Below are 16,641 nucleotides of genomic sequence, written 5' to 3' on the forward strand. Positions count from 1 at the left end.
GGCTCACTACAAAAATAAAAGAAGAGATCCACCCATGGTAGATGTGGGCAAAACTTAGTCCTTCTTGGCCAGAGAGGGATAGAAATTTTCCACCCAATACGGAGACACGAAGCAGTTGCTGTTAAGAGTGATCCAAAAATATTACCCAACCATGGATCCAAAAATATTACCCAACCATGGCCACATCTGGGGGCTATTTTCATACATTCCCTCTCTCTTTTTTTTTTGTTTTTTTGGTGATCCATCTTCATGATACATGTGGTCAGGTGCATGGGCAGGGGCGAAATCAGGCACACCGAGCCGTGAACGGCCACTTCAACGCAAAGGCACTGGCATGCGGATGAGAGGATAAAGCAGATTGAGTCGATCTGGCAAACCCGGCGTTGGTATGAAATAATGACAGGAGACATGTTTTGAGACCACAAGTGAAACAGCGCGATCTCCTAAGGGCGGCGCCTTGCCCAGATGCCTGCACGCGCCCCAGGCCAGCCATTACCTGCTGTCTTTGGTAGGCGGAGAATGTCCTTTCCAGGTCTTCGAGGTCCAGGATTTTGAACACTTTTGTGTCATCTATGTCGGTCCACACGGTGCCTGCCAGCTTGTTCTGCAAGACAGCGGGAGGATTGCAGGTTGGGGGTCCCCTGCCCACCTGCCCCTGTGGCACCAGGTGGCCATCCGGCACCTCCGGTTTCACTGCCTGAATTATTGCCTGGCTTACCTCTGGCAGCTTGGACCAGTTGAAGGACTTGAGGGCATTTGTCGGCTGTGGGATGCTCTTCTTCTTGAGGGCCAAGCCCAGCGGTGCTCCAGGGGGAGGCATCACCCCATCCAGGGGTGGGGGGCCAGGCGGGGGTGGGGGACCGCCTGGAGGCGGGGGAGGCGGAGGAGGCGGCGGGGGACATCCCCCTGGGGGCGGTGGTGGTGGTGGAGGGGGAAGGAGGGATCCAGGAGCTGGAGAAGGTAAAGGACCACCAGGAGCTCCTGGCGGCAAGGGAGGTCCTCCGGGGCCGGCAGCACAGATCGCCCTCTGGGAGAGAAAGAGGAGGGGGGACTGGTCATACGGAGCCAGGGGACACCACCCAACAAATGCCCTCATGCCAATTTTTAAATTCTTTTGCCAAAATTTAACCAGCATAGGAAGCACCCAAAGGCTTCAGCACTCCTGACTGAGGTCCGATGCAGCTGGAGAAGCGAAATCACCCTGTCACCAGGGATGGACATCGTGGTGGTCTTCCCACCAAGCACGTTTTGCAGCCCCCTGTGCAGCTCAGCCTCCAGAAATCACCCCATGGTGTTTGCAGGGGGGTTGGGACTGGTCCACAACGGGGAGGAGGTTCGGGGCCTCACCCTGCTCATCTCGTGGAGTTGCGCTGTGAGATCCGCCACCTGCTGCTTGACCTGCTTGTGCTCGCTGGACTCCTTCTCCAGCTTCTCTTTCATCTTGTTCAGCGTCTGCATCATTTCTTCCTTCTCCTGGGCCTTGGCGTCGCACTCTCGCTCCTTCTTCTCCAGCTTCTGCTGAAGCTCGGTGTGCTCTGAAACAGTCCCATGAGGCCACTTTTGGGTGACAAACACTCCCTTTTGGCAAACGGCAGCGTGCAGGAGACTAACCCCCACGCTGCCCTGCAAAGAAGCTGCACAGTTAAGAAAAGGGAGCACGTGCTGTGCCTTAAGGCCTCAGCCAGGGCTTCTCCATGAAAAAATTAATATCTACTTTGCCTATTTCCCTTGTGAGCCCCATAGCATGATATTATCTCAGCCACTCAGTAAAGCCTGCAGAGTCCATCCAGCTGAATACATGTATATGTTATCTGTCTAGTTTACTGTGCAGGCTAAGGTTAAAGTTAACGCTGTATCTCTCTCCATCACTCACCTTTTCGCATTTTTTCTGCTTGCTCTTTCCACTGTTTCACTTCATTTTCATTGACTAACCTAAAAGGAAAAGACAAGTAGTGCAATGAGATAATCCTACCGCAGTAAACAAGCAGCCATCACCAGCAAGAAACACAACTGAACAAGCCTGGACTGTGGGATTTAAGGTTCCCAAACTGGTATTTCCAACACCTCCGCTCTGCCTCCCCCCAGCAGTGTTTTGCAGGCTGGGATGAAGCGCCGTCTCAACAGCTCCGGGGACGCTGGCTTGTCCAGTCGAGGAGCAGAAACATCACCGAGTGACAGTAAGTGATGAATAAGGAACAGTGACAGCAGCAGTCAGGGGAAATAGCTCACCGAGGACACAGAGCTTGAGGTTAATACACCTGCACATCATGCTCAAGAGGTCGAAGCGATGCCAGCCCGGCAGGAATAATCCCGACCCTGGCCCTCTTGTCTGCTGGAGCGGGAGGCAGCGGAGCCGTGGTGGCCGTGCCAGTGCCGCTCAGCAGCCAGCCCCGGGAAAGGCGGGTGAGCACTTACATTCGGACGACGTTTTTAATATTGAAGTTTTCCAGGGGAGTGGCGTCGGGGTCCTGCCCTTTGTCACTCTGGATGACGATCTGCTGCACGATCCTGTCGAGCAGCAGCCAGTACTGGACTGTGTTGCCGCTTCTTTTATCTGGAGGGGAAGAAGGAGGGAGACTGAGGAGAGCAGCAGGGAGGTCGTTGCCATCCCCGGGGAGGAGATGTGGGCTGCCAAGCCCCCGGCAGCCGTGGGTTTCCTTGCCTCCCCTGGGACTCACAAGGCATTTGGAGACAGTGGTGCAGGATAGACATAAAGTGCGGGTACGCCTCGGTGTGTGTCAGCCTCTTCCTCGTCAGCTCAAACATTTGAGTCGCACTTTTGGTGTCGATGTGGACCTGAGGACAGGAGCGAAGCGAGGTCAGGCCATCGGACTGGCGACAGCACCGCCTGTTTCCTGAGTCTCAGCTCCAAACCCCACGAGCCATGCCCACCCCACGCCTGATGGATAGACAAGCCCCACTGCCCTGCAAGGGGCAAAGAGTTCTGGTCGGCAGCCAGGGATGAAGCAGGCTGTAGGATGGAGGCTACAATGGAGCAGGGCAACAGGAGACAGATTTCCAACCTCCCAATTTTATCCAAAAGACTGCACTTTGTCCCAGGCCATGTAGGTGCTTTTAAAAGGAACCGTGACATCGAGTGCTGGTGTCTGCATCAGCAATGTTCGTACTCACCAGTTCAAATCTTTTGGCAAATTCCAGTTCGTCTTCATTTCTAAGCATTTCGAAAAAGTCTAAGTGCCTGAGGAAAGAAAGGGAGGAAAAAAAGACTGTTAAAAGTAGATATGAATGTGACAACTAATAAATTGCAGGCAGCCAGTCTGGCAGAGCTTCCAGAGCAGCCCACTAGCCGGCAGCGGTCCAGAGACAAGTGGGACTTGAAACATCAACTGGATCTTCAGTCTTGAGCTCCCAGTCATTACAGCCTTTCCAAGGAGCCTTTTGGGGCAAGAAGAGGAGGAGGAGGTCTGGCAGCATCCCCCAGGCCCTCAATAGCACATCCTTCCTGGCTCAACCCTACGCTAGAGCGCAGCGGAACAGTGCCGGGGTTTTTCCTCTCCCTCTATGGCAACAGCAAAGAATTTCCTCAAGTGGGGCCAGACTGACAGTCTAGACTCACATGCTTTCCCCAAAGGCCAAGTCCAGAAACCAGAAAGCAAGGGCGCAAGGCAAAGGCCTTGCTAAACGGTTATTTTTAACCGTTGGGCTGTGGGTTACTACTCACCGGTCGAGGGTTGAATTTTCATGCTCTCGTAGTTTATCAATGACTGGCTGGATCCCAAGCATGAGAAATTCGTATCTCAGGTGGAGTCTGAAATCCAGGCTTTCCTGCAGGGGACAGTTGTGGGGTCAACACAGCAAGGTGCACGTCCTCGGAAACCTTATTGAAATAAAAACACCCAAACCCACCAAAACATCTCCCGCTCCAAGAGCCCCGGCGCTCACCACGCCTGCCCCCTGGCTCAGGACTGCGTTGATGAAGGACATGATGGCTGTCTTGAGGCTCACTTCATCCCGATACCGCCCCGTGCTCTTGTCCAAGTCATTGATCAGCGTCTGCCAAACACGCAACATCAGTTAAACGCCCAGCGACACCCCCAATGTGGCACAAACGACCAGGGGACACATGCAGGAACAACTCCTCATGGTGCTCCCAAACCCCCTGTAGCAACCCGCTGGTGATGGATCATCAGCTGCCGCCTGCTGTAACGCAGCCCACCCCAGCACCCGTTTCGGCTAACATCAGCCCATCCAGATGTGCTACAGCCTTGCAGAGCTGCAATCCCAGCGACCCTGCACAAGCAAGCATTTTTTTTTTTGGGGGGTGCTGCCTTAAATAACTGGTTCTTCACTCTTTGCTCAGCTGCAGACCTCATCAGACATGGTTCTGGAGTAATTCCCAGAGTATCTAAGTTGCAAACGGCCATAATAAATCATTTGCAAACGGTGTTTACATATCCAGGAGGAGGAAGGGACAAGAATGCTGAATTTCAGGAGCTGAGGGGTGAGTCGAGACCCACCTACCTGAAAACGAGTCCGTTCGCTGGCGTATTTCTGGTAGTGCAGCATCGCCTCCAGTACCTTTTTGTGGCCCCCGGGAACCAGGCACACAGCGCCCATGATTTCCAGCACTGCCACCTTCGTCTTAATATTCTCCGTGCTCAGACTCTGAGCGATTACGTTAATACTCTCCGAATGGGCCAGGACGTGAGCCCGGCCCAGGGAGTTGTTCATTAGTGCTTTTATACATCCAATGAGCGAGGTATGTATTCGAGACTCTGCCGTCTCATAGTCCATGCTTTTGAGAAAGTTCAGAATACACGACAAGCCATCCAGGTCGATGAACCGGGTTACAAACCTGCCAGAAAGAGCCTTTTTAGCTTTAAAACCAAATGCTGAAGGACCCTTTTAACCTCAAACAGGGCTGACTTGTCTGTTGTTGTAAACCCAGAACTTTCTTATCTATTTTTTCCTGGACTTTGGATAGCAGAAAGCCTGCAGGCTTAGAGCACAGGGACGAGGTTGCGAAAATCTTAGCAATTTAATTGGTGCCCGGTAGTGTAGGCAACCAGCCATCAGCACAAGCCCCAGGGTGAAGGTTAGGAGTTTGCAGCCACGCTGCTGCAAAACCTTCCCAGTCCCCAACCTGAGTCTTAAACCTCACTCGCTTGGGACCAGTTTTGCACAGGACTGGAAGAAGCTCCCAAGCCCTGGAGTCGCCTCCTTGTCAGCCACAGACACCCCAACACCAACCGAGCCCATGATGCCTGTCAGACTTTCTGCCTCCTGCTACCTCTCCTGCCTCACCACCCACATCCTTATCCTCCCTTCAGCACATCTCACCAATTTTAAGGGATTTCTGATTTTTTATGATGACTTATAACGCCACTAAATAGAAAGCAGACAGCAAACGCACGGCAGTGCCCCAGGCAGATTCACTAGAGCATGCAGACATAACACTGCACACTGCTCAGGCATTTTAAGGCCTCCCTGCCCGATGCCATCCAGGCTGGGTGTATTCTGGTTTGGCAAAAGGCATGGGCTCGGAAAGCAAATGAGCCAAGAAGATCCCAGCATTGGGATGATTTTAATTCGCAACAAGCTGTGCTGATGTGCAGCAACAAAAGGGGTAATTGCAGGCTCGGGGAAAACTGATTTCTCTGCTTCAAAGCCTGCTCTTCTTCCAGCCAAAGTCAATAGGAAATTAGATGTTCGCTTCCCTAGGAGCAAAAGCAGGTCCAACAGGTAAAATTTTCTATAGAGCCTGCAGGATCCTTCTGACTTCCAGTGAGACAGACTCACAAACCACTTTTAAGGACTTTGCAAAGTTTCATGGCTCGGTACCAGCCCTGCTCCCAGGGGATTGCTGGGAGCACCACCCAAGATGTCCGGGTTCCATGGAAATTGGGTGCTCACCCTCGACCCCGGGAATTTCTTACCAAGTACCATCACTGGAACCATTGCAAAAGAGAAATGGAAGAGGGGAATGCAATTACAAGCAAAAGCTCTTTCTTCCGTAACCAGACCAGGTCATGAAACATTTTCCCATCAGAAAATGTAGACCTGAGGCATCTTCAAGGTTTTGCAGATGTCTGCATGCAGACTCCAGAGAAACTGAATTTAGGAAAAACTACAGACATTCAGAAAGAGTCCCACTCTTTCTTTATCCTCCCAATCAAAACCTCCTAGCAACATTTTTTTTTTTTTTGCATTTCATAAAAGCCTCAAGATTCATGTGATTTTATTCCTTTAAAAAGTGCAAGAGAAGTTGAAGTTGAAACAAAGGGCCTGGTTGACCAACAAAAATTGGATTTTTTTTTTTTAAATTCAATCTGGAAAGAATTTTTACATTCTGTTCCAATAAGAACAAAAGCAAATTTGGAAAAAAAAGAAGTCGCCTGATTTGCCTGAACAGATGTGAAGGTCCTGATGGCTCTCGGCCACTAAAAGGACCGAGGAAAAGGAACAAAATGACAAGAGGTGAACTGAAAAAAGCAAGTGGCGTTTCAGGGTCCTTGCCTCCCTCGTCCTGAGCAGGCCCCATTTATATGTCTATCTAACCCCCCCTCCACCCGAGGACATGAATCAAGAGCCATGACCACGGTGATAAAGCCAGGAAACAAAAGGGAATTGCCTCATTGGTTTTGTCCGCAGTGCAGTCTTCAAACTTTCAATTGTTTTATTTCTCTCCTCCTCATCTTCTTTTTCCAAAGCGATCAGCGATTTTCTCTGCGAAAGGAGAAAGGCAGATGTGAGAGGGGAGGTTTCCCTGCGAAGCTCGTGCCTGAGGAGTGGGAGCACCCACTGCCTCACCGTGCCAAGCCACGGGGACAGAGCTAGGACCTTAAACCGACTCTGGAAGTCTAAAAGTCCAGATCCTTTTGGCCATCGCAGGACTCAGGAAAAGGAGCAGTTTGGAAAAACCCCCGCGGTCTGCAAGGAGACAGCCTGGTCTGGGGACAGCAGGGTGAACGCGTCGCTTTAGGCTGAAGACGCTGCCTGGAAGCACCCAGACAACTCGCTAGCACATGTAAAATTAAGCTGCGAGTGTTTGGGGCATCACAAGACAGCAACACCCCAACCCACATCGGCTTTGGAGCAGCATTGCTGATGGCCTTCCATCTCCCCGGCCACTTGGATTTTGTTTCAAAGCAGTGGGAAATGAACATCGGCCAGTGCTGAGTGAGGCTGCAGTAAGCCAGTGCCCTCTTCCCCAAACAGGTCTTCATGTCCCAGCAAGCCCTCGCAAGACACCAGGCTTCTGGGAAGAAGACTGGGACAGCTGGATCACCACCTTGAGAGGACACACTTAGCATTGTCCTGCGTGATCATTAAGCTCCAGAGTTAACGCCCTGCAGGTAGGAGTGGTGTCACCCCAAACTGCTGACCTGCAAATCATCCAGACAAGCCCATGATGGAGGATGCTTGCGACTGTCCCCCTGCAACCCTCAGGCTCAGAGCAGAGAGAGGGAAAGGCTGCAGTTCAGGAGAGGAGCATCCCAACTCATGGACTCTGGATATAAATCCTGGCATGTCCCCTACAGCCCATGACCCTCCAGGAAACACACTTTGTAAAAGAAAGAGGTAAATAAATGGATCCGAGTATCCCATAAGAAAGTGTCCAGCTGAACCCTGCTCAGAGATGCTGCAGGTGACATCTGGGTGACATGAATCTTGATGCGTTTCCAGAGGACGATCCCAGGGCTGGAGCGGGCTGTGAGGATGCAGGGGGCTAAGCCAATGCTAACTGGGGGGTCCACAGACGGAAGGTGCTAAATTGGGGCAGGGGAGAAGGAGGGGTCCTTTAGCCTCCCCTGGTACTCATGCATCCCAGCAGGTACCCATGTGTCCCTGCAGAGGAGGTTGGGGGCTCAGGGGACACCCCACAGCCTGAAGGGGATGGGATGCTCGGGGTCAGCCAGATGGGTCCTGCCAACCCTGTCGCTCCCAGGTCTCCCAGTGCAACCCACCAAGTGTGTGCATCTGGGTTGGGGACAGTGGCTGTGTGCACGGGATGCCCTTTCCATCTCCCACACTGGATTTCGCTATCCGGCTGGCGCTGGGGGCCGGGACCCTGACTCCTGCAGCTCTACCTGGGTAGCATGGCTGCCTGCAGCCCCGGGCATGCAGGGGGTATGGCTTGCTCACCCCAACTCATGCAACCAAGGCCACAGCTAAAGCAACACCCCAGGTGCTTCCTGCACCATCTGACGGTGCTGGGCCCTCAGAGGTGTCAGGGTGAGCCCTGCCAGCACCGGCTGAGGCTAAGCCAAAGGAGAGAGAAAGGGTCCCAGCAGATATAAAGAGCTGCGCTGACCCCTGCATTTAACCCAGCTCCTCTTCGGCAGTGTGGCAGGGAGATCAAAGCCACCCTCCAGGCATCTGGCAGGCTTTGATCACAAGCTCTGCTCAGGCTCGGGGCTTCATCCAGCTGGCAGCCCGTGGCCAGCCCTGGGTGTCCCTGCCTTCCCGGAGGGGAGCAGCATGCTCCCTCCTGCCTCGCAGCCCCCTGCTCACCCCTCTGTCCCTACTCCCACCCCAGCCCTACCTTCCCTGTCACCCTGTCCCTGTGACAACAGGGCAAAGAGGGGGAAAAAAAAAGAAAAATTATACTTTTCTTTTTAATTTTCCATGCTGCTTCCATCCCTAGTGCAGTGGCCACGAACCTTGGCACCTTCAGCCTCTGAAAGCAGGAGCGAGAACGGAGGGGCTCTGAACTGTGCAGCCTTGCAGGAAATACAACTGTATTTCCTACAGAAAACAGCACTATTTCTGTCTCGCCTGGCACGATGTCGACAAGAAAGTATTTCATAAAATTACATCTAAACACGTCCCTCGTGGGACGGACAACCCACAGCGTCATGTTTCACCGCGGCCGCCCAGCACGGAAGGGTGTCTCGGGAGCAAAGCGGTAGCAGGCATCCATGAAAAAGCACAGGAGCTATCGGCTTCAAAGCAACCACAGCAGCTTGGTGCCCCAGCGGCATGCACAATCAAACGGGGTCTTTAAAAACCAGCCTGGTGGCTTTATACCGAAAGCTGCTGTTTGCCATCTGTCTTGCAGCCTCCCAGCCCCAGGCAAGATGAAATGCCCTTCCTGCCATAGAAAATGCCTCCCTTTTCCAGCTGTATCTGTCGGTCTAATGGAGGATATCCTTAAATCCTTACGTCAGGGGTTTCTGAACTGCTGGGACAAATTGCAAACTACTGCCAACTGCAAATTATTGAGAGGTCCGCAGACCCGAAAGGCTGAAAACAGCCAGGTCACAACCTTGTGGCTACAACACCCGTCGCCTTCTCGGGTGCGGTGCTGGCCGTGCCACAGACTGTCACTGCTGCGCTGCTGTCCCATATGGGCTTCACAAGCGCCAAAGCGTTGGGGAAATACTTACAGCAGCCATTGAATTCAGCTGATCGATATAAAACTCCGGCCAGCTGGTGGCTCCTTTATTTTCTTCCTGGTCCTGGATGGGGGGTGGAAAAAGTGAAACGAAGACAGCAGATTAGTAGAAATAATATTGACATCCCCTGCCCTTCATGACCAACTACCTCTGAAGTGCCCTTGAACTCTTTCATTACTTTCTATCAATATAAGCTCGACTTACTACATTCTGAGCTCACCACCAACAGCTCCAGCTATGGGAACATTACCTGATTTATTGAACTAGCATATTTTATATACAGTCTACGTTACATCATCTGCCTGTGACCAAACTCTGCCCCAATGATACTGCATCAGTCTTGTGGTTATCAGCTTTGGAGAAACCACGCTGAAATTTTACATCCAGATTTCTCTTGTACCGACTCTACAGTGCACTTGAAGTTTTGGCTGCACAGCCTTGATGAACGTGCTTTGGGGGAAAAAAAAAAGAGTCTCTTACAAGTAATGAAGAGTGAATAAATGTGACATGAACTAAGCTCCACTCTTGGAGTAGGACCATGACTTGCCAACATCCTAAGAGAGACTCCAGGCACAACAGACAACTCCTCTGGGGGCTTCATTAGTTGTTAGGAGGGAACATGCACCTGGCAATGTCCCCTGTTAAAGGATGTCACCCCTGGGCCCATGACCTATGACACTGAATGATGCAGAGCCTCATTTGGTCATCCTGGTCTACAATGCCCTACGTCTGGTGGGACTCACAAGGGGTTTTCAGGTTCTACCATGTTCTTGTAGGATATAAATGAAGGACCTCTGAGCCCAGCTCAGATAAGTAACACTGCATGTCCCCAGGGACTGCTTGGAGCAAGTAGGCAGATTTTGAGGGAATACTTCAAAATCAGTCCTTTTCCCCCCTGTATTTTCCTAAAAACTTGTATTAAAAGAAGAAAAAGGATTCACAGCAGAAATGCCACACAGGTCTAGGCTGGAGTCAACCGATACTATGCAAATCCCAGGCATCTTCCCTTGGTAACCATCTTCCGTTCACAGCCCGACTCGCTGCACGGCTTTGCCCCCTCCCTAACTTTAAGAGATGTTTGCAAAGGTCATCCTACACCGCAATCGCCTGCGACAGTGGGAGCTGGACGACCTACCCTTCTGCCCCCACATCCATGCATGCAGACAACTACTGATCCTCCGGCTGATTTCAGCAAGCCCAAGGAGCACAGTCCCAAATATTTACTGCGTTTCAAGAGGCATATGGGGGAAATGTTTGTGCATCCAAACTTCCCAAGCTGCAGCTTGCCAGGATGAGAACACACGGAGTCAGCGATAGGTAATTTGGACGGGACTCAGTTCCCCCACGGGCAGCGCAGCCCATCCCTGCAGACCTTACCCTTCACTGTGCCTGGCTCTGGGATGGGAACAAAAGAAGTTTGAGAGCAACAAGGGACCTGGAAACCCCTCTCCTCTGCTTTAATACTTTGGGCTGTTCTCCCCTCCTTCTCCTGCCAAGAACTGAGGTTTTGAATGAAACACTTGATTCACCTGCCCTCCACATTTCATTTTTTTTTAAGCAAGCAGGAATCAGCAGAGAGTGAGAATTTTTCTGAGATGTTAGAAAAACAACAAAAAAATCTGTCCTACGCATGCTAGTGCCAAACCTAATAAACCTGAAAGAGGTCCCACCGCCTGTCTCTGCATGGATGGAGGACCATTCACAGTCATGCTCTGACAATTTTGCCAGCAACAAATAAAACCGTCCCTATCCTGTCCAAATAGTGCTTAAAAAAAGAGAAATGCTTATCTGCTGCCCGAGTGTGCAACACCCAGCCTGATGAGGAGAGACAGGGATGCCTTTGGTCTTTTCACAGCCGGGAAAAATGGGATGTGCTGGCTTCTCTCTACTTTTCCCTCTCCTGAAAACTTGCCTCCAGCAAAGGCAAGAGGACAGAGGGGCAGAGACCTCTCGCCGTCCGCTGGCAAATGGATTTGGTGAAGCAGTACTCTCCAGATAACCTGGGGACCGTCCAGCTGCCCATCCTGCCACATTTCTGGCCACGTCTGGGATCACGTGCAGGGACTGTCACCTGCCAGTGTCGAGTCTGGCCACCCGAAGCCATGGCCAGGGGGAGGTTTCCGCCATGGTGGGGGAAACCCAATGCCTTCCCAAGGGGTTGGGAAGAGGACATCCATTTGCAGCTGACTGGTCGGTCAGAGCTTCCCACCGCTGGATTGTGCAGAGAAGCACCTGCCGTGCCCGCAGGAATCCCGGCAGCCGGCGTGTCCACTCACACACAGCCTGCCGAAAGGCATCCAGGTTGTCGGAAAGATGCTCAGGAGCACTGAGAAAGTGTCAGGGGGCTTGAGAAACAGGGGTGTAATTTATATTTATGAGTAGAATGGAAAGGCACAAATTATATCACCACCTCCTGCAGAGCCGAAGGAAGGTCTTCTGCTTCTCCTGAGCAGGGTGGGAAAAGTAAACCATCATATTTTGCAAAGTATTTGTCACCCCAGGGAAACACACATCATTTCTGCAACCTGTGGGTTAGAGCCATCAGTTTAACCCAGGTGGGACCAGCAGCCCCCGGGGAGCGAGGTGGGAGCAGGATATAGGGGAACTGCCCATGGCCAACCACCATGGGGACGCGGGGATGTGAGGTCAGGCTGCACCCGATGGCAGGTTCAATCTGCAGAGCATTGCTTGCATTATTTTCCTGCAACCAAAGGGCAGTTTCTTGGTGCTAGCCCTATTCAGTGCTGCCCCCACCCGTCCTGCTGGATGACCCCATGGTCAGTGGTGCCAAGCAGCTGGGGGGGAGGCTCCGGCCACCTTCCTGCTCGGTGACAATCCCGTCTGACACAGGCACTCAGGTTTTTCTGCTTTCTCAGCTGACATCGCACACCTTCCTAAAGAGCACTCCCATCTGCTCCTGCGTGCAAAAGCGCACCCCTCCCTGGTACACACAGCCATACACAGCACTCTGTCTATACGCACCAGAAACAGGAGAGCACGTACACGTGGCGAAGGCACTGAAGAAGAAGGGAGGGATGCCAGAGAGCCACGTGCATGCCTGCCAATCCACCCCTCCGAGCCGGGGGAAGGCTCTACACAAACCCTGCAAAGCCTGCGGGCAAAGATTGTGATTTTCCCAGCTTTCCTGCCCCGTTTTAGAGGCTGGCATGCAAACAGTGCCCTGGGGGATGGCGGAGCCATGGCACCCACATGTGCCTTGAACATGGTCCAAAAAGGGACCAGCTCCTGTCACCTCCTGGAGACAACACTGGAGGTCCTCCCCATCACCCCGGGGTACCATCAGCACCTCTTATGAGGAGCATCCCTCTCCCACCAGTGCTCCCAGCAGTGACACCAGCTGGGAAGGGTGGTGAGGTCACCACCAATGCACAGCACCAAGAGATGATGGGCTGTACCCAGCCGGGAGATTTGGGCAGGGAGCAAGACCCATGCCGAGGAATGGGGTGGGAAGGCAGCGGGGCCGGCTCACCACATATCCCAGGGCCTTTCCACATGGTGCAAACACCTGCGAGGCGGGCAGGGATCCGGACCTGCTGCTCGTTTAAGGCTGAAAGGAAGCGGTGGAGCAAAAAAATAAAGGTCTCCGGGGGGGGGGAGGGGCGGAGGGGAGGCTGAACAACAAAATTGGCTAAACTGCTCATTTATAATTAACGTGCTGCATTATAAATATTTCCCTTTGCTCGGCTCCCTTGGGCTCTTGCATTTCCTCCCTGAAACCCCCAATTTAGAGAGCGCTCTCAATTAAGTGCAGCAGAACCTCATTAATTCAGATGAGCAGCCGGGCAGGCTCGTCGGAAAGTAGCTTCCCAGGCAAAGGGGGACTACACAATAAAGCAGGCAAAGATCAGGGCACGGGCTTCCCTCGGCTCGCTGCAGGACGTTGCTCAGTGGTAATTACTGCAGCTAATGGTCTACAGCACACCGATAAGTGTCCTTTAGTGCATTCTGTGGCGGTAGAGAAATCTCCGACAAAGCGACGAGCCCGGAGGGAAGTGACTCGCAAGGCTTTGCTCAGAGCCAGGAGGAGGGAGGAACCTCTCCAGGCATCATGGTTTGAAAGGGTGAATTTGTAAGATGGTTTCCCATCACCCAGGGTGGGTTTTGGGGATGTGAGTTTTGCAGCCTGCCTTTGACGAGGGATGCCCAGACGCAGAGCTGAGTACCGCCAATGTCGGCCCTCCAGGATGCTCCATCGCATCGTGCCCAGCTGGCACTGGGGAAATGTGGGAAAGAAATCTCCTGATTTCTTCTTCTCTGGGCTGTGTTTAGGTCTTTGCTGTGTTTGCTCTCAAGAAGCATAGAAGTGAGGGCTGATCCGAGCTCCGCTGACGGCCCGGTGCCATGCTGTGGCTTACTACTACTACTGCTCTTTTAGAGGCACGCTGATGGCTGTAATTGTACAGTGCAGGGACGGGTATCCCTTCTCATCTGTAACGTTTGCATCAACACCCCTCACTGTCCTCCGGGAAGCAGCCCCGATGTGCCACCACACACGTGCTCTGCTGCAAAAATTAGGAAGCACCAAAGTCATGCAGCCAAGGGCAATCTTTGCCCCATCCCTCACTTCGTTCCCACCCACTCCCCCCAACACCCACTTCTTCCTTCCAGGGACCTGGCAAAAATACAAATCACATCAGCTGCAGCCCTGGCATCGCTGTGCCCTCTCCACGCCTCCACTGCCCCTTTGCCCCTGGGCTCCGTGTGTGGGGCTGATGGATGCTGCCACTTGGCTGTTTCACACCGCGGTGGCAGTAGCAGGGGGGCGTTTTGGTGTGAACCCGACGATCAAGCTCCATCCCCTCCGTCGGCACCGTGTGCCGCGGGGCAAGCAGCGCCCAGTCAAGATGCCTCATTAGCGGGAGCTTTTCCAAGCGAAGGTCACCAATGTGCCAGCTCCAGCCATCCCTTTGCTCTTCCCGGGGAGATTTCACGCTCCCCAGCCCTGCCACATCTTGGTTACAAGCCTGACACTTCCACAGCCCGTGTGCCTCCCCCTCGGGGTGTCAGCAGCTCCCACAGCCAGAAGTGCCCTTGCTCTTCCCAGTGACCCTCCTCAGGACACCGGACAGCAGCACAGAGGTGGTGGCTCAGCCAGCGGTGGCACAAAAGCAGTTCGCAGGCTGGTCTCGGCTGCATTTAGGCACCATTATTTACACCTGGAAGGTGCATCTCCATGAGCTTCTGCCCCTCTGGCCTGCAGGAACACAGCCGCCAGGAGCAATGCACCCTCTTGCTCGCAGCATGTCCCCATGGCAGCGGGGAGAAAGATGCCTGTAAAGCTCCTCTGTGCTTCATTACAGCTGCTTTGCTTCCAAACCAGGCTTCTGGCAATGCTTTTCAGGTGCCCAGCCTGTGGGTGATGTCTCTGTCTGATCCAGCAGCCTCCTTCCCGCACCCGCAACCTGTGGTGGTGTTGATGGATCTGGAGCTGCTCTGCGATACCTGAGCCCCAGAGGGTGGCTGGCCGGCTTCCCCAACCGCCTGATGTCCAACACACCAGGTTAGATCCTTCAAGGTGAAACCAAGTCATAAGGAAAGGGCTGGCTCACAGCAGCCAGCTCCAAGCAAACCCCAGAGAGCCCTTTAGCAACAACGCTCATGACTTTGATGGTTCGCCTCCCTCTTGGCACCACCTGCAAGGCTGGTCTGCTCCAGGAGAACTTCACACCAGGAAAGTCACAGCAAGGGGTTAAAAAAACCCAATCCTCTTCAGTCGCCACCTGCTGCAAAAACAGAAGCAACCTCCTTCGTTTTTACGCATCCTCCTGATTGCATTTTTATTTTGCACAGTGTTCCCCACCCCTCCTTGCTGCTGCATAACGGCGGAGCAAGGGAAAGCTGGCAGCAGCTGGCAGCCCACCGTATTTCGGCAACGCCCCCTCCCTGCCTACTGCGGATGATCCACCTGGATGCCGCTTGCAAGGTCAAAAAAGAAGCAGACAGTGGTGTGGATGGGTTTTAAAGTCGACGGGTCTGCAGCCTGCATGGGAAGTTTAAATCTAGCCCAGCTCCGCTGATACAGCCGAGCCTTTGCCAAGCGTGCCGCGGCGGCGGTTTTGGCCCACCGTAGCCCTCTGGATCTTCCTCGTCCCTCCAGCTGCTCAGCTCCCCCAGGTATCCCTGCAACAGAAACTAAATGATGCAACTAAAGCCGTTTCCCCGTGCGCTGCCAAAGGCTCGCGGAGTGATGCCGTGAAGGGCTGTAATTTCATCGGATTCTCCCCAAGTTGGGATCTCGGGGTCCAAACCGTCCCATCCCAGACCACTCTGGTTTTCTGTATGCTAACACTTCCTATACCCTCTCCTCTACAAATACACACATGCCCCCGTACACTTTTCCCAGGGTTTAAAAATTATGCTCCCCATAACCAAATATAGCATGACCAGATGCCTTTCGTAGTCAGCTGGTTCATTGTTTGAAAAGCTTTGCTTTAAAATCCAAAAAGATTGCTAACAGATGAATTTTTTGGCTGGAGAGGGAGAAAAACCTCGCTTAAACAAAAGTGTGTTGTGATTGGAACTAAAAAGGGAATTACCTTTAAAGATAAAAACTATAAACATTTCCTATTGAAAAATACCCCCAGCCATGAAAACAGCCCATTTCTCTTGGTCAGCCCGAGAAAATGACACCCGAGATGATATTTCAACCTGCTGCTGCAATAACCGCAGGTATATCTGGATGCTCAGGGGCCATGAAACGTTTCTCATCCATCCCAGGTGACCAGGAACACAGCAAAACACCGAGCTATTTTTTCCTCCTTCCCTTGCATGCCATCTTTGTCAGCTTTTGCTCTTAGTTCTGCTACTGCAGCTTTTTGCTTGATGTTTTTTTAGAATAATTGATGTTTTTTAAATGAAGGAAATAGATGGAAACACAAGCCCCGTGAACATGCCGCAGGACTGAGCTACAAGTGGGAGAGTGAGCTGGAAAGCGAAGCTCTCTGGAGGAAGCGGATGGAAGGCGCAGTTAGAGAGGAAAGAGGCCGTCTGGCTGGGAAAAATAGTATTACTGGAGAGCCATCACTCATTTCCCTATTTATCACATTTTTTTCCATTCTCCCCTGCAAACACACCATCGCTGCCTTCTCCTAATGCGAAGGGATCCTGGTTTTATATCTGATGTCTGAGGAAATTTTAGATGTAAGCTTTGCTTGCTGGGGACAGCTTAACACTGCCGAGAGCTACACACCCAGCGTTAGCGATGCCAACGGGTTTTCAACATGAGTTTAAAGAGTGCAGCATCGCTCGGCATCCCTGCAGG

At 52.6% G+C, this 16,641-nt stretch overlaps 1 protein-coding gene across 7 annotated transcripts in view; it reads right to left on the bottom strand.

Annotated features, from left to right (window-relative positions):
- DAAM1 (dishevelled associated activator of morphogenesis 1) overlaps positions 1–16,641 on the bottom strand; it is a 97,816-nt gene that overhangs the window by 24,564 nt on the left and 56,611 nt on the right. For 4 of the 7 annotated variants that reach the window (XM_076345663.1, XM_076345666.1, XM_076345662.1 and 1 more), the window contains 12 exons: positions 9,351–9,422; positions 6,593–6,687; positions 4,483–4,816; positions 3,868–4,014; positions 3,683–3,786; positions 3,133–3,199; positions 2,679–2,796; positions 2,416–2,554; positions 1,874–1,932; positions 1,348–1,535; positions 719–1,027; positions 497–604 (listed from right to left, as the gene is read on the bottom strand). In XM_076345663.1, the coding sequence (XP_076201778.1) occupies positions 497–604; positions 719–1,027; positions 1,348–1,535; positions 1,874–1,932; positions 2,416–2,554; positions 2,679–2,796; positions 3,133–3,199; positions 3,683–3,786; positions 3,868–4,014; positions 4,483–4,816; positions 6,593–6,687; positions 9,351–9,422 (1,740 nt within the window). The remainder of the gene's footprint in view (positions 1–496; positions 605–718; positions 1,028–1,347; positions 1,536–1,873; positions 1,933–2,415; positions 2,555–2,678; positions 2,797–3,132; positions 3,200–3,682; positions 3,787–3,867; positions 4,015–4,482; positions 4,817–6,592; positions 6,688–9,350; positions 9,423–16,641) is intronic. The other 3 variants (XM_076345668.1, XM_076345667.1, XM_076345670.1) reach the window with 1 other exon arrangement.

The sequence above is a fragment of the Aptenodytes patagonicus genome, chromosome 7, assembly GCF_965638725.1.
Source record: "Aptenodytes patagonicus chromosome 7, bAptPat1.pri.cur, whole genome shotgun sequence".
NCBI classification, from domain to species: Eukaryota; Metazoa; Chordata; class Aves; order Sphenisciformes; family Spheniscidae; genus Aptenodytes; species Aptenodytes patagonicus.